This window comes from Canis lupus, chromosome 8, assembly GCF_048164855.1.
Source record: "Canis lupus baileyi chromosome 8, mCanLup2.hap1, whole genome shotgun sequence".
Lineage (NCBI taxonomy): Eukaryota > Metazoa > Chordata > Mammalia > Carnivora > Canidae > Canis > Canis lupus.
This window is the reverse complement of record NC_132845.1, coordinates 68,449,821-68,467,337: the sequence shown is the minus strand read 5'-3', so window position 1 is coordinate 68,467,337 and position 17,517 is coordinate 68,449,821. Positions and strand designations below refer to the sequence as shown.

The 17,517-nt window shown below is 47.8% G+C and overlaps 2 protein-coding genes across 2 annotated transcripts in view; one reads left to right on the top strand and one right to left on the bottom strand.

The window, feature by feature from the left end:
- Window positions 1–6,757, top strand: part of ZCWPW1 (zinc finger CW-type and PWWP domain containing 1) — a 76,369-nt gene extending 69,612 nt beyond the window's left edge. Inside the window, exon 19 of the transcript XR_012035887.1 lies at window positions 5,619–6,757. The gene's annotated coding sequence lies outside the window, so the exon portion shown is untranslated. The remainder of the gene's footprint in view (window positions 1–5,618) is intronic.
- PVRIG (PVR related immunoglobulin domain containing) lies at window positions 6,418–14,707 on the bottom strand. The gene is given in 6 exon segments (XM_072837222.1): window positions 6,418–9,947; window positions 10,034–10,091; window positions 10,186–10,309; window positions 10,391–10,744; window positions 10,830–10,881; window positions 10,883–14,707. Coding segments are annotated over 6 exon segments (990 nt in total). The 5' UTR covers window positions 10,958–14,707; the 3' UTR covers window positions 6,418–9,620.
- Window positions 14,708–17,517: the final 2,810 nt, after the last annotated feature.

The window sequence follows — 17,517 nt, the reverse complement described above, 5'->3', positions numbered from 1 at the left end:
CTCGATCCCGGCTCTCCAGGATCAGGCCCTGCGCCAAAGGCGGTGTTAAACCGCTGAGCCACCCGGGCTGCCCTATCTATTCTCTCTCTCTTTTTTTAAAAGATAGATTTATTTATTTATTTATTTATTTATTTATTTATTTATTTATTTATTTATTTATGATAGACATAGAGAGAGAGAGAGGCAGAGACACAGGAGGAGGGAGAAGCAGGCTCCATGCCGGGAGCCCCAAGTGGGACTCGATCCCGGGGCTCCAGGATCGCGCCCTGGGCCAAAGACAGGCGCCAAACTGCTGAGCCACCCAGGGATCCCCCCTATTCTCTTTTGATGGACATTTAAGTTATTCTAAATTTTTGGCTATTGTAAATAATGCTACAATAAATATTTTTTTACATGTTTCTTTAGGTACATGTGGGTACACTAGAGTTTCTCCAGTGTACATACCTGAAAGTGAAATTTGTAGGTCATGGGATACATACATTTGAATTTTTTGAGATTATACCTAATTACATTCCAAGCAGTACCACGACATACTCCCACCACTGTTCACATTACCTCCAATATTACGAGTCAGATATTTTAATTTTTACCAATGTGAAGAGTGTGAAATGGTTATTATCTTTATCAGTGTGTCCTTGATTGCTAGAGAAGAGAGCATTTCTTCTTCTGTCCTTAAAATTTTTTTTTTTTAATTTTAAGTAGGCTTCACACCCATCATGGGGCTTGAACTCAACAATCCTGAGATCAAGAGTCACACCCTCCACTGACTGAGCCATCCAGGTGCCCCAGAGAAGAACTTTATTTATGCTTTGGGCCATTTTGATTTTCTCTTCTGTGAAGTGCCTCTTTGTACTTATTTCTTTTCTGTATTTATCTATTTTTAAATTGATTTGCCATTCAATAGATCTTTTGAGTTCTGATTCCTTATCAATTATATATGTTGCAAATACTGTCTTCCTGTTTGTGGCTCACTGTATTTCATTTTATTGCGGCTTAAACCTATAGAAATTTTTTAAAAAAGATTTATTTATTTATTTGAGAGAGACAGAGGGAGAGGGAGACAAGCTGAGTGGGGAGCCAGACACAGGGCTCAATCCCAGGACCCTAAGATTATGACCTGAGCCAAAATCAACAGTTGAATGCTTAACTGACTGAGCCACTGAGGCACCTCCAAACTATAGAAATTTAAACCAAATCTTTTCAGATTCGTCATTTTTTTTGTATGCTTTAAGAAATCCTGTCCTACTCCTAAGGTTCTAAAGATAGCTTCCTGTATTTTCTGCTAAAGACTACAAATTTGCTTTTCATTTTTGGTTTTTATCCAGTTGGTATTGGCTTTTGTATAGGATTGTGAAGTTGGAGTTGATTTTTCCAGCTAATTGTTCCACCATCCTTCCCCAGAGAATTGTAATGCTACTTCTCTAATATTGAAAATTTCCACATGCACAAAGATCGATTTCCAGGCTCCCTATTATCATTGCTCTATTGTGTCTGTCTCTGTGCCAAAACCACAATGTCCGAATTTCAGTAATTTTGTAATTAGTACCAATGTCTAGTATGTGAGATTCTCATCTAATTTTAGCTCTTCAAAATCTTATTTATTCTAGGTGTTTTGCTCTCCCATTTGTATGTTAATATCTGCGAGCATATTTCCATGAGAAAAACTGTTGGGAATTTTATTGGAGTGGTGTGAATTAATGGACTAACTTGAGGAGAGTTGACACATTTATGACATTGAGTCTCTTATCCATGACCATTGTGTGTAACTAAGTGAATTTCAATGGATTGATTGATTAATTGATTTAGAGCACTTGCACATGGTGGGGGGGAGGGGAAGAAGGTGAAGGGGAGAGAGAATCCCAAGCAGGCTCCACCCCTAGCATAGAGCCCATGTAGGGCTTGATCTCAGGATCCTGAGATCATGACCTGAGCTGAAATCAAGAGTCCATCACTTAACCAACTGAGCCACCCAGGCATCCCTCGATAGTTTTATAATTCGATAGTTTCATAATTCTTTTTCCAAAAATATTTTATGTATGTTTTGTTAGATTTATTCATTTTATTCCTATTACTTTATTGTTTCTTTTAGATCATTATATCTTTTTTAAAATCTAGTCTAGTGAGGTCTAATTTACATACAGTATTTGTCCTTTTCAGGCATTATAGTGCAGTGAGTTTTTAGAAGGTGTAAGGGGGCGTTACCTGGGTGGCTCAGTCAGTTAAGCTTTGGACTCGATTTCAGCTCAGGTCTTTTTTTTTTTTTTCTTTAAGATTTTATTTATTTGAGAGAGAGAGGGAAAGCATGAGCAGGGGGCAGGGGTAGAGAGAGGGAGGACCAAACTCCCTGCTGAATGGGGAGCCCAATATGGGACTCGATCCCAGGACCCTGGGATCACGAGCTGAGCCAAAGGCAGATGTTTAACCAACTGAGCCACCTAGGCTCCCTTAGCTCAGGTCTTGATCTCAGGGTTGTAAGTTCAAAGCCCCACCTAAGACTTCATGCTGGGCTTGGAGCCTACTTAAAAAAAAAGAGAGATATAAGGTCATGTAGCTGCCAACACAATCAAGGTAAAGAATATTTCCATTACAACCAGAGATCTTTTGTTCCCTTTGTACAATCCTCTCTACCCAGCTCTGTTCCTGGTAGTGACTGCTCTGAGTTCTGTCCCTATAGTTTTGCCTTTTCTAGACTGTTGTGTTAACCTTAAAAACAAAACTGCCAGGGCACCTGGGTGGTTTACTGATTGAGCATCTGCCTTCAGCTCAGGTCAGGATCCCCGGGTCCTGGGATTGAGTCCTGCATTGGGCTCCCTGCAGGGAACCTGCTTCTCCCTCTGCCTGTTGTCTCTGCCTCTCTCTCTCTCTCTCTCTCTGTATGTCTCATGAATTAATAAATAAAATCTTAAAAAAAAAGCCTCCCAGTTATTTTATTTTTTTTTAAAGATTTTATCTGTTTATTCCTGAGAGACACACACAGAGAGAGAGAGAGGCAGAGACAACAGGCAGAGGGAGAAGCAGGCTCCATGCAGGGAGCCCGTTGTGGGACTCGATCGGATCCAGGGACTCCAGGATCACACCCTGAGCCTGAAGGCAGACGCTTAACTGCTGAGCCACCCAGGCATTCCTCCTACCAGTTATTTTACCAGCAAAAACGGGTTTGTTCAGGAAGAGCAGAGGATTACAACCCGTGACAAACCAGCTATGGCAAAATCAGAGGCAAATCCACCAAACAAAAGAGAGGAATGCTTTTTTACAGAGGAAAGGGGAAAGCTGGGGAGGCTGTTATCAAGTCCAGCTACAGTGACTTCTCATTGATGTCTTTCATTGGCTGGATTGTCAAGGTAAGAGGGGATGAAAGCCTTTCTTCCAGCTGTTTGGGTAATAAAGTAGCATCCACATGAAAGGCTTGGCTCGATTTGCAGTTGGTGATGCCAGTAGAGTAAGACCTGAGAGCTCTCCTTCCTAACCTCCCCACTTTTTTTAGTGAAGTAGCCCTTTATTAATTTTCAGTTGTATAAGTGGAATCAGAGCCATTTGGGTTTGGCTTCTTCCACTTAGTAAAATACTTTTGAGATTTCTTCACATTATTTTTTTTTTAAGATTTTATTTATTCATGAGACACACACACACACACACACACACACACACACAGAGAGAGAGAGAGGCAGAGACATGCCAAAATGTTTTTCAAAGTGGTTGTACCTATTGTTGTTTGTTTCTGGCGGCATCCAGAGTCCACATCTTCCAGCACCTGGGGCCCAAAAGCCTCTGGAATGTTCTAGCTCTGACTTATGGTTATACCATTTTGAATCCCCATTGGCAAAGTGTGAGAATTTCAATTGCTTTGCATCTTTACTAGTATGTGGTATTGTATTTTATTGTGTTTTAATCATCATTTTCCTAATAGCTAATGATTTTGAAGTTCATTTCATGCAATTATGTGTAATCTGTATCTCTTCTTTGAAGTATTTCTTCAAATCGTTTGTCCAATTTTTAAAAATTGGAATTTTGGTTATTGAGCATTGAGAGTTCTTTATATGTTGTGGTTATACATCCTTTAATCAGATGCATGTTTTGCAAATATTTTTTTCCAGTGTGTAGGTGTTGTTGCTGTTAATGTTTTAAAATTTTCTTAATAGGGCAGCCCTGGTGGTGCAGCGGTTTGGCACTGCCTGCAGCCCAGGGCGTGATCCTGGAGACCCTGGATCGAGTCCCACGTCAGGCTCTCTGCGTGGAGCCTGCTTCTCCCTCTGCCTGTGTCTCTGCCTCTCTCTCTCTGTGTGTGTCTCTATGAATAAATAAATAAAATCTTAAAAAATTTTTTTTCTTAATAATATCTTTCAAAGAGCAGAATTTGTTAATTTTGATGAAGTCTGATTTATCAATGTTTTCTTTTGTGGATGGATCATGGCTTTGGTGTTGAATCTAAGACATAGACCCAGTTGACTAGAAAGAAAGGTAGGTAGGTAGGTAGATGTCTATTTCTGGACTTCATTCTATTCCATTGCTCTGTTTATTCTTTCCCCTATGCCTCATTGTCTTGATTTCTATAGCTTAACATAAGTTTGAATCCAAAAGTATGAGTCCTCCAACTTTGTTCTTTTTCAAAAAAATTTTTTTTCAAAATTGTTTTAGCTCTTCTAGGTAATTAAGTTTTTTCACATAAACTTTAAAATCAGCTGGGCAGTGTCTACAAAATAGCCTGCTGGAATTTTGATTGACAGAATTTTGATCCTGTACACCATTTGGGAAGAATAGACCTTTTAACAATGAGCTTTTTGATTTGTAAACATGGTATATCACTTATTCAGAACTTTGCTTTCTCTCATCAAGATTTTGCATACAGTTCTGGTCCCTTCCTGAGACTCTGCCTTTGAGGAGGGATCAAAAGGCTGTACCTCATTTGTGTGTCAGGCATCTCAACCCAATTTGTTTCTTCTTGGCCCCTTGTCACACCTTCCCTGGAAGATGCTCCTTTCAATCTTCCATTGAAGTAAATGGCATTTCCCCTACCTACTGGCTCACGTTAGAAAATGGCGTAACCCTTGAAACCATCCTGATCCCCTCTCCCTGCAGCTAGGAACAACCCTGCCTCCAAAACACATTTTGAATCATCTGCTTCTTCCCTTCTGCATTCTACATCCTTGCCTCAGATACCCCAGCTCCCACCTGGATCACTGCAGTCACTCCCCAATTGTTCTTACTTCTATTTTTCCCCCACACAAGTGCTCTCTTCCCCTCGTCAGAGTGCTCTCTTCATAATGTCCATCTGATCATTTTACTGCTCTGCTTAAAACTCACCAGAGGTGACAACTGCCCTTATAATAAAATCCACTTCCCTTCCAGGGGCTTTGATTACTCCCTCATTCAACTTGTTTCAAACACACTGACCTGCTTGGGGCCCTTGTAGGGCCAAACTCTTTCTAACTAGGGCTGTTGCACGTCTTTCCCTGTCCAGAGTATTCTCTCCACAGTCCTTGCCTGAACCTCTCCCAATCAGTTTTGAGTTTTATTTTAGATGTCTTCTCAGAAAAGCCCCATTATTCCCTCTCGCATCACTCTCTGTTTTTTTTCTCTTTACATTTGTAATGTAGTCTGTTTGTTTTTTCTCCAAACAGGCCAGATTTCTCATTCATTTCACAGATATTGAAATGAGGCTGTTTGAGGGCCCTGTGGTGGAAATTCCAGATGTCATTGATCCTCCTCGGCAGAGTTTGCTGGAACCTGAAGTTGGAGAGCCTCCCCTCGCTCTCGGCTGGGCCAGCACACCTAGTATGCTGTACATTTGTGTGTCCCTCTGTGGGAGTGGGGGCACAGCCTGGGTTTCTCATGGGGGGAGTTACTCCCCACTAAGGCCTGGGAGAGGCCCAAAGAATAGGAGGGGGCAGGAGTCTCTCCTAGTTCAATCCTCCCCTGCCAGCCCCCAACTCAGCCTGGCCAGGGTCTTCTACCTGTGTCCTACTGGCTGAGCCCTCAGACATGCCTTGGCCCTATTTCCTCTCTCAAGGTCCCAGGCCCCTGACATTCACTTTAGAGGTCAGCGTGAGCATGGTGGGCACCCTGATTTGGTGGGGGCAAGGCCATGTTATCCAGTGCCCTTCAGGGAACCCAGCAAGGGTTCAAGTCTTCCTCGTCTGTGGGGGCAGAAACACACACCCAGCCAGAGATTGTGATGTCCAGGTCCAGCACTCATTCTGGGCACTTGGCTCTTCCCATTGGTCCCTAGAAGGGAAGCAGCTGCCAAGCACCTTGATTCCCCTCCCCCAGGTTAAGGGTCAGTACAAAATGGTGGCTTCTGAGGGTCCAGAGCTGAGAGAGGCAGGGACAGTCTGTACAGGCAGTGGGCCACGTGGAGGGCGGGGGTAACTAGTGATATGGGGATGCCAGGCGAGTGGTCAAGAAAGAATTCCTGAGACGTTTTCAATGCAAAAAGTTTCTTTTATTATAGCACAGGGACAGGACCTCTGGGCAGAAAGAGGTGCACCTGTGACTGTGAGGAGTGAGGGGTTGAAGATAGCATAGGTCTCTAAGGAATTTGGAAGCCAAGTTTCCAAGACCTTGAGGGCTACCTATTGTTAAGAAAAGGCTATTCGGGGATCCCTGGGTGGCGCAGCGGTTTGGCGCCTGCCTTTGGCCCAGGGCGCGATCTTGAAGACCCAGGATCGAATCCCACGTTGGGCTCTCGGTGCATGGAGCCTGCTTCTCCCTCTGCCTGTGTCTCTGCCTCTCTCTCTCTCTCTGTGTGACTATCATAAATAAAAATTAAAAAAAAAAAAGAAAAAGCTATTCTCTACCGTCTAGTAAAACATTAGTCCTGAGACCCTGCAGATGTAGATTGGTGGACCACATATTGAAAGAAAATTGTTACCATGTATCCTGGGGTCACCACACCACTACGGGGAGGGGCGAGTTTGTGTCTGGGGTGGTCGGTCCGGCCAGCTGTGGTGGGTGAGGAGAGGGCTGAGGGACCCGGCCTGGAGGGGTGGGGGTCGTGTACATGGGTGTGTCACAACTCCATCCTTTCCATGAGACCCCATGGTGCCTCCAAAGATGCTCTCTGGAGGGTCTGGCGTCCTCTGCACAAGGACCTCTGGAAATCGCTTGCAGGCTGCTGCGCCATCCAGCCAGTCCACAGCGGATGTCAGTGGAGGTGGTCCCCGCAAGCCCAGCCTCCTGCCTGGGGCCCAGGGAGGGTCTCCCATCATCCTCCCCAGCTGCCCGAGCCCAGCAGACCCATGGAGGTGTCTAGACCAGGCAGCTGGCACTGTGCCTCCTTTGCTCCCTGCTGAAAGCGCCCCTGCTTTCCGGCTCAGTGACCCCAGGCTCAGGCTCCATTTCTGTGAGATGAACTTACTGAAAATACCCAACCCTTGGGGTTTAAGTCCTAAGCAAGACACTCTGTGCAAAGTTGCTTAGTACTTAGTCCTGGCTTACAAGCCTCACACCCTTCTGACCCTTACTATATACTCAAGGGCAAAGGGAGCCTCAGAGACATTGAACTGCTGGGGGTCTCACAGGCAGGGAGTGGCCCCTGGAATCCAAGCTGGGTGGGTCCAAAGCCCAAGCCTTATCTCAGATTATGGCAGAGGGCATGTCCCAGATGCCTGGTGGGAGTAAGGGGGTTGGATCAGTCCTGTCCCCTTGGGCAAGTCATCTCTCTGTCTCTCAGGCCTCAGTTGCCATATGTGTTAGATGAACAAAGAACATTATTTCCAATGTTGGGGGCTGAGAAGGGGCCTGGCCCAGGGCTCTCTGGGGCCGTGTGCTGTGGTGCCTCAACTCTGCTTGCCCAGCTGGGCCCTTCAGTGCTGCTGCTCCTGGGACATGGGGCTAGCCAGTGGGGGGCAGGCCAGCTGTGGAGACTTCTTGGCTCCTGATGTTTGGGGCTTCATGTACTACAGGGACCAAGCTGGCTGTGGCTCTTTGAGTTTGTGGAAGATGGGCTCGAATCCGGGGGAGCTATCTCTGACTCCCAAGATGGGCAAGTGGCCCAGGAGGGGAGTCAGGTTCAGGCCAGGGATCCTTCAGAGCTCCCTCCTTTATCTTATAAACATTCCCTTCCTAGAGAAATGAGGGTTCCTGGGGGAGCCCCCCAAGGCCTCCTCTGAGGCCCTGCAAGCCCGATTGTCCCCACACCCTTGTCCCTGGTCCTGACATGGTCCTAAGGCAGCTGGGCCCTGATATACTCCCTCCCTCACTGACCTCTCCCTGACCCTCTTGAGGGACCTCCACAAACCCTCACCGGTCTCTTCAGGCCCCAGCCCTGCAGGGACCCAGCTGCACAGGACAGTGCTGAGGCCTTCTGAGAGGAGGGGGATGATCACTGGCTGAGGAAGACAGGCCCTCACTCTGCCAGGCCTATCCTCTCCCCAATGCTGTGTAGAGCTGGTAGCTGGATGGGGCTGGGTTTTGGGGAGGCCACATTAGAGCATACCTAGAATAGTAAACTGGGTTTCTGGAAGGTTCTGTGGTTAGACATGGGCTCTGGGCAGGCCCTCCTTCAGCCAGGCAGAGGGGGTGGCTCCTGGCTTGGCAGGTGGCACTACCTGGGATTGTCCCCTCCCCCTGCCAGTATTCTTCCTGGCTGGGGTGCGGCCTGAGCCTGGCTCCAGGACTGTTCTGCCCCCTGCCACCCAGAACCTGCCAGGTTCCTGTGGAGACTTGCAGCCCACAGAGCTCGCACCACATTCTCACATGGCAAAAATGTGATAAGGCCCAGGCTGCTGGGCCTGTTTACCAGAGGAGGGCTGGCTCCCAGATGGGAAGATCAGTGGGTAGGGGAGTGTGTGTTCAGTCCCTGTGTTGCCTGGGCCGCTACCTATGCCCCGAGCAACCAGTGAGGAATGGTGCTGGTACCCTCAAAATGAGGGGGGGCTGGAGGAAGCTGCTGTGGGCAGATTTGAGGTGGGCCTCCCACCTGTGAATTCTGTGGAAGGCAGGCATCAGGACCACATCTGCAAACCATCTCAGAGAGCCCAACACAGGGATGCCAGGTCAGCCTGAAGGGGCTTTTCTTGGGTTGGTGCCCCCGGAGCCCTTGCTGCTGCCCTAGGACATGGTAAGATATAAGTATGGATCACCCTACCATCAGCCCCCCAGTCTTGTCTTCCCAGCCTCTGGTGTCTCTCAGCAAAGCCTACGGGCCAGGAACACCCCTTGTCCAGGGTGGGGGGTGGGCAGGCCCAGAGATCGCCCATGCATGCCCTATCCCCATCCTAGTCTAACCTGGCTCTTGCCTCCCAGGGTTGAAACTACCTCTAACTTCGTAACCTGTAAAGAAAAGGTCCAGCTGAGGCCCCAGTCAGAAGCCACCTTTTTTTTTTTTTTTTACTTATCAACATCACCTATGGGGGCTGGGAACTTGAAAACAGGAAACAACCTGGGATGGGATTTTGTCACCTCACATAGATACACGTGTGCCCACACGTGCACACATGCTGACCACATCCTCTGCCTGCAAAAAGGGGGCCTTGGCTGGGTATGTGCGGAGACACTCATATAGTCAGTCCTAAGATAAAATAAGTTGTGCAAAGATGATGGGCGCCCAGGACAGACGCTCAACAGAAGGGGGACCCAGAGGCCTGAGAGGAGAGGAAACCCAAGCAGATTTGGGGTCCCTCTCATTGGACTCCTAAATGGCCCTCCATGGCTCCATGCCCAGACTTGGGGAAAGGGACAAGATTGGGGCTGGCTTGGAAAGGCCACTCTCCCGCCTGAGCATAAAGTCCATTCTCCATGGAGATGAAACTGTTGCGAGCAGAGGCTGGCAGGGGGGCCCAGTGGGCAGGTGGCTGGCGTGGGTATGCTGTGTGGGCGGGCAGCGCTGCCCACTGGGACAGTGGTGGGGGCCGGAGGGCCATGTCCACGGTTGCCGGGCAGTAGCAGTTGTTGGTGCTGACGGTGGCGTGGGGGACCTGGAGAGAGACCAGGGAGGCTTGGCCAGTCACCTGCAGGGATGATGGGGAAGTTAAGCCCTTCCTCACAGCTCTAGCCTACTCCGCCCCCCACTCTAAAACAGTCCCCTGGTCCTTACCCTTGCTGGCGTCTGTGTCTGGGGGCCGGTGAGGGGTGGCTGAACCTTCGTGACAGACCTGGGAGTGTCAGGAGGATTAGAAACAAAGCATGTAGCTAGCTAGCCTGCTGGTTTGGGGGTTTAGACTGGGCCCAGCAGGGGTTGGTTCTCACCAGTGTTTCTGGCGACGCAGAAGGTGGAGGAGGTAGACACAGCCAAAGAGGAGGACCCCTGACACCCCCAGGATCCCGGCCAGGTCAGCCCGCAGTATGGGAGCTGGGGTAGGGGCAGGGAGCCCTGTGTAGAGAGAGAGGCATACCAGACGGGTGGCTGGTGTCCTGCCGCCCTCCCTGCCCTCCCAGCCCTCGTTAGCTTCACCTTGGTTCGTGTTGAGGAAGGGGTTCCCACAGGCCTCCTGGGAGCCCTCGGGGAAGGAAACAAACTTGCAGCAGAAGGTGGTGTTGGGACTGGGGCTTCTCCCCTCAGACCCTCCTTCCAGGGTGAGGGAGATGCTGGTTTTGGTTTCCCAGTGGGCCTGGCGGGTAGGGGACCACTGCTGGATGCCAAATTCTGGGTGTAAAACAGCCAGCCTAGTCCCTCCGGCACCATCGGGCCCCCCCGAGCTCACAGTCACCAGGGAGACAGAGCCAGATCCCAGGAATCCACAGCGGACAGTGAAGGACGGGGACTTGGCGGCCTCCATCTGAACTTGAACCCATACTTCAGGGGTCCCTGCGGGATATAGGCATAGGAGGGCCCCAGGGCTGGGTCATCACCTGCCCCCATGTCTTCTGCTTCTCTCCCGCCCCCAACTCACCAGCAGTGATGCAGAGCGTCAGCAGCGCCAAGAGCAGGACCAGGGCCCGGGGCCTGTCCATGGCTTCCCTCTGGCCCCAGCTCTGGGAGATGTCGTGCTGGGGACAGCACCTGTGTTTCCGGTCTCATCACAGGAAGTTTTCATGTACAGCAAGCCTGGGGCACAGCCGGCTGTTTTCTGCACTCCTGCCCCACTTCCTTCTCTGTCTGCCTCAGCTTGGTGAGTGCAGGGCAATGGACCCCTTCCCCAGAGACTTAAAGCAACAGTGACCAGGTTTTATCCAAGGCTGTGCTGCACGTGAGCGGGGCAGTGGGCTCAGGTTCCTTTCCCAGCCCTGTCTCCATGTAACCAGGCCCTGGAAGTACGAGGGGTCCCTGGTTTCTCCTTAGGAAGAAGCCTCTGAGCCCTGCCGCCCAGCTAAGGGAGTTGGGAAGAGGAAGACCCTTAGCAGGAAAGCCTTAGCTGAGAGCCTAGCCCAGCTTGACCCGTCACTTACCTGCTGATCTCTCTAGCCCAGGCCTCCCTCCTGAACTGCGGCCTCATTGTGACCAGCTGCCCACTTAACACTCTCTTGGGTGCCCGTTACGAACGTGCCCCAAACTGAACTCTGCCATCTGCTGCCTCCCCACCAACAGCTGAGGGCAAGGGGCTTTCAGTAGCTTCGGCCAAAGGCAGAGTCAGTCATCTGTGGCTCTTCGCTTTCATCTCCAGCCCATCAGGAAAGCCCAAAGGCTTCCCATCCTGACCACCTGAGCCCCTTGTCCCACTCCTCCTGCCACTTCCCTCATTCAAGCCATCTCTTTCCACAAAGTATTATTCCAAATTGTTTAAAAAAAAAAGATTTTATTTATTCATGAGACACACACACACACACAGAGAGAGAGAGAGAGAGAGAGAGAGAGAGAGAGAGAGAGAGAGGCAAAGACACAGGCAGGGGGAAAAGCAGGCTCCATGCAGGGAGCCCGATATGGGTTTTGATCCCGGGACTCCAGGACCACGCCCTGGGCCAAAGGCAGGCGCTAAACATTGAGCCACCCAGGGACCCCTCCAAATTGCTTCCTTGCCTATGTTCATTTATAGAACAACCAGAATGCTGCTGTAATCAGAATGCTTTGCTTCTTGTCCTATCCTACGCCAAGCTTGAGTCTGGGGTGAGAGGAGCATGATGAGAGTCAAGGGCCTGTGCTGAGGACTCTTGTCCAAGGTGTGGTGAGAACTGAGATGTGGCCCCGCCCCAGAGCTGTGCTCGTCTGAGGCCTGCCTTGCCCTTGTGTCCACTTCTGTGTGTTTAATCTTCCGTTAATCAAAAACCAATCAGTGCTCTCCTGGGCAGACTCTCTCATCCCATCCATACCTGAAAACCTAGAAAAGCAGGCCCTCCAGGTCAATCACTTCACTGCTCCCAGCCCAGGGAGCATCCTCTCAACCCTGTGACTCAGGCCCAACTGTACCAATCTCCAACCTTAGACCTGCTCTCACCACTTCCTCCACTACTGTTCCCCTGACAGGGTGGGCACCCAGCTCAGTGTGGATGCAGAGCACTGGGGCATATGCAACTTTAGCCTCCCTAGCCTAGAAGCCCTTTTCCTCACCCACTGAAATCCTCCTCACTTTGCAAGGCCCTGCTCAAATCCCACTACCTCCAGGAAGTGGTCCCTGAGTGAACATTTCCTTCTTCAACAACCACTACACAGATGGTGGGTCCTGGGCATTCGCTGCCTGTGGCCCAGTCCTCCCAGGCTGACCCTAAGCCCTGCAGGAAGGGCTGTCTTTCTGAGCCCAAGCATCCAAGGGGGGAGCTCAATACTTGGTGGTCGATGGGACAAAAAGCACTTGCACAGCTACTCACGAACATCTTCCATTTTGCCTTGTAAACCACACTGTCCCCTAAGTTCTCATTGTAGACAATTTAAAACAGAAAACATCGAACTTCTACCCCCATTCCCCTCCCCATTTTTTCATGAGGTTCAGACTATCAATATTTTATTTCTGGATTTTGTGCATTGCTTAGGAAGACCAAATTATAAAAATAACATTTGTAAGTTTTGTTTTTATCTCAAAGTCTTCTGTGAAGAGTTTCCTTTTAGTCCCTAAAAAATTTAATTTGGGGATGGCATAAAATAGTGTAACCTTTCAGGTACAGAGCCAATGTCCCCAGAGTCTCTGCCTGCTGTTTTGAAATGCCATCTTGATCATAAATTCTTTTACAAATGACCTACTTCTGAATTTTCTTTCCTAATCTGTCGATTCATTTGCTTACTCTGGTTTCCATACTACATGGTCCTAAGTAGAATGCTTTTGTTTTGATGTAATGACCTTCCCCTTTCTCAGAAACTTCTTAGCTATTCCTGAATCATCTCCAGAATTTTGAGCTCTAGAGACACAAAAAGTCATTAAACCTACTAACAAAAGCCCTGTATCATCAGGCCTGCATTGCCGGTCCTCTTCCCTTTTTGGCCCAGAGGCACACATTAGATGACACAGGTCTGATAACGGCCACTTCCAGCTCTGATTTCTCTTAGTGAGATCCCTGCAGCCACGCACAGCTCACGTCCTGCTGCAGCAGTAATATCCCCATCATCAAGTTCTAGAATTAGGCCCATGAGGATTGAATTGGTGCCACAATTTCCTAGCTCTGCAAGCTTTGACAACACAACCTAACCTCCCAAAGCAGCAGTATCCCAACGAGGATTATACTCCACTTCACAGCAGAGTAGCACTCTGCTCATGCCTGGCTCAAGCCTTCAGTGAATGTTGGTGACCATATTTTTTTAAAGTGATCTCCATCCACACCCATCTCACAACCCCGAGATCAAGAGTTGCACGCTCCCCTGACTGAGCCAGCCAGGTGCCCCCAGTGACCATCATTTTATAAAAGACCTTCCTCATCTAAGTTTGTAGAGTAAGACTCATAACTGATCCATTTATTTTCACAAATATTTTAAATGTGTGAAAAGGCCATTTATGCTCTATCAAGGTAATATAAACGAGAAGTAACACCAAAGCATACACTATGTGCTAAATTTGCTCTGAGCAAGTCACACACATCAGCTCTGTACTTACAGACCTTATGAGGAACTAACTTGGCCAGGGTCACAAGGCTCGTACACAGTGAAGCAAGGACTGGACACAAATTTTAGTTTCAGAACCCACATTATTAGCAACTATGCTGAGCTGCCTTTCCCATACATGTGAAGATTTTAAACTACAAGGTTTTTATCAAAGTCCAGCAGTTGTCTGTTCCATCCCTGGAGAATCTGTGCTTGGTTCAGAGGCTGGGCTTGCTCCCCATTCCCGGATGGGGGTGGCCCTGTGCCAACAGGAGAGGCTTTGTTCTTCGGTTGCTGCTACCCTACTCAATCCCTTTGGTGGCTCTCACCTACTGAGCTAAAGTAGATGTGTTTTCCTTCCAGTTTCCCCAGGATTCTGGGCTTCTCTGCTGTGCAGAGCTCTTCTCTAGTGTCCCAGGCTTCATCTGGCACGTTGGCCACCCTGTCTCTGTTCCTATCTGGCTATCCTCTTTCAGTGCTGATTTCTCCGCCATTCCAATTCAACACCCAGGACTCCCATGGAATGTGTGTTTGAGAAAGACTTGTTTTGTGGGCCCTTTCCAGATCTTCTGTTCCGCCCTACCCCAGGAAATCAACTATGGAGCTCAAGGAGACTTTAAAATGTTTACGTGTGAAAACAAACCTTCTGCCATCCCCCTACCTTATCCTTTCACACTGTCCAAGTACAGACTTTCTATCCCATATCATCCCCAGTCAGTGCTGCGTGGAATTCAAACACACAGGATGACTTACCTTTAAGCTGAAGACTGTTCTTAGCAATCTGAAAAAGAATCTCTTCACTTGATAATTTAGGAAAGAACACCAACAACTCACCTTCTGGCAGTGCTCATGGCCACAAGCATTAAAAAAGAAAAAGCCTTAATTGAAGATTATTTAAAATAACTTAAAAGCTATTATTCAGGGTGCCTGGATGGCTCAGTTGGTTAAGTGTCAGCTTTCAGCTCAGGTCATGGGAACCCTATAGAGTCTGCTTCTACTCCTTCCTCCTTCCCTTCCAGCGGTGCATACGTGTGTGTGTGTGTGTATGTGTGTGTGTCTATTATTCAGCAGTAAGCTAACAGGCAATGCAGAGCAGTGCCAGTCCCCTGAAAAGCACTGGTTGGTGTCACTTGTGAAGCCAGCTAAGGTCAGGCTGTGCAGCCACTTCCACCTCTCTGATGCAAGCTGGCCTCCATTCAGTTCCAGCTTGGCTGGGGCCTGGCCACTTAGGACTCCTGCTCTGAATCCCACAGCCCCACCTCTGTTAGCAAGAGATTTACCGGCACGTGGTTTCCAAGGTAGGGTGCTTGTACCTCAGTACAAAATATCTACTGCTGTCATGCAGGACAAATGAACATTTCTCATTTTTAAAGATAAAAATACAATGGAAGTTAACTTTTATTACCACTAAGTGACACTGGTGCCCTCACAGGGATCCAAATGTTCACCTCTAATCAGATCAGCATCCTGATGTAAGAAATGCAAACCCAAAGCTTATTATGGACTATAATCTACATGCTATAAGATGCAGCAGTTTTGTGGCCCTAAACAATGTGTATCCCCTCTAAGAACATTGTCACTGGACTTAGAAATCATTTTCTGACCTGTTTACAAGTCTCCCAAATGAAAAATTTCAGTAGGTTTTGGCTCATCTATTAAAAGCAGTAAATGAGGCAAAAGAAACACCCATTCCATTTGGATTTACAAGGTTTGGAGAAGTACTCTGTTCAGTGATGCAGAACATAAAAAAGAATTATCAAAATAAACTGAACTTTCAATAAGAGCCTCAGAAAAGGTTAAACCATAATTTAAAAGAGGTTTCTTACTTTGCTAATTTTTTTAGAGCAAACAGGCATTCTGTACTGTTAATTAATAAAATATTTCAAAATAGGGGTGCCTGGGTGGCTCAGTAGGTTGAGTGTGTCTGCCTTCGGCTCATCAGGTCATGATCTTAGGGCCCAGGGATCGAGGCCTGCATCAGGCTCCCTGCTCAGCAGAGAGCCTGCTTGTCATTCTCCTGCTGCTGCTACCCCCGCTTGCGCTAATAAATAAAATCTTAAGAAAAATATTTCAAAACACTTATTTCATTAACTCACCTGCTCCTTTTTTTTGTTTTGTTTTGAGGGTGAGCAAGCTTGAATGCGTATGGTGTGAGGGGGTGGGGGTGGAGGGAAGGGCACAGGGAGAGGGAGGATCTTTTTTTTTTTTTTTTTTTTTTTTAAAGATTTTATTTATTTATTCATGATAGTCACAGAGGAGAGAGAGAGAGAGAGAGAGGCAGAGACACAGGCAGAGGGAGAAGCAGGCTCCATGCACCGGGAGCCCGACGTGGGACTCAATCCCGGGTCTCCAGGATCGCGCCCTGGGCCAAAGGCAGGCGCCAAACCGCTGCGCCACCCAGGGATCCCGAGAGGGAGGATCTTTTTTTTTTTTTTTTCTAATGTATTTATTTATTTATTTATTTTTATTGGTGTTCAATTTACTAACATACAGAATAACACCCAGTGCCCGTCACCCATTCACTCCCACCCCCCGCCCTCCTCCCCTTCTACCACCCCTAGTTCGTTTCCCAGAGTTAGCAGTCTTTACGTTCTGTCTCCCTTTCTGATATTTCCCACCCATTTCTTCTCCCTTCCCTTATTTTCCCTTCCACTATTATTTATATTCCCCAAATGAATGAGAACATATAGTGTTTGTCCTTCTCCGACTGACTTACTTCACTCAGCATAATACCCTCCAGCTCCATCCACGTTGAAGCAAATGGTGGGTATTTGTCATTTCTAATAGCTGAGTAATATTCCATTGTATACATAAACCACATCTTCTTTATCCATTCATCTTTCTTTGGACACCGAGGCTCCTTCCACAGTTTGGCTATAGTGGCCATTGCTGCTAGAAACATCGGGGTGCAGGTGTCCCGGCGTTTCATTGCATTTGTATCTTTGGGGTAAATCCCCAACAGTGCAATTGCTGGGTCGTAGGGCAGGTATATTTTTAACTGTTTGAGGAACCTCCACACAGTTTTCCAGAGTGGCTGCACCAGTTCACATTCCCACCAACAGTGTAAGAGGGTTCCCTTTTCTCCGCATCCTCTCCAACATTTGTTGTTTCCTGCCTTGTTAATTTTCCCCATTCTCACTGGTGTGAGGTAGTATCTCATTGTAGTTTTGATTTGTATTTCCCTGATGGCAAGTGATGCAGAGCATTTTCTCATATGCATGTTGGCCATGTCTATGTCTTCCTCTGTGAGATTTCTGTTCATGTCTTTTGCCCATTTCATGATTGGATTGTTTGTTTCTTTGGTGTTGAGTTTAATAAGTTCTTTATAGAAGTCCTAGCCTCAGCAATCAGACAACAAAAAGACATTAAAGGCATTCAAATTGGCAAAGAAGAAGTCAAACTCTCCCTCTTCGCCGATGACATGATACTCTACATAGAAAACCCAAAAGTCTCCACCCCAAGATTGCTAGAACTCATACAGCAATTCGGTAGCGTGGCAGGATACAAAATCAATGCCCAGAAGTCAGTGGCATTTCTATACACAAACAATAAGACTGAAGAAAGAGAAATTAAGGAGTCAATCCCTTTTACAATTGCACCCAAAAGCATAAGATACCTAGGAATAAACCTCACCAAAG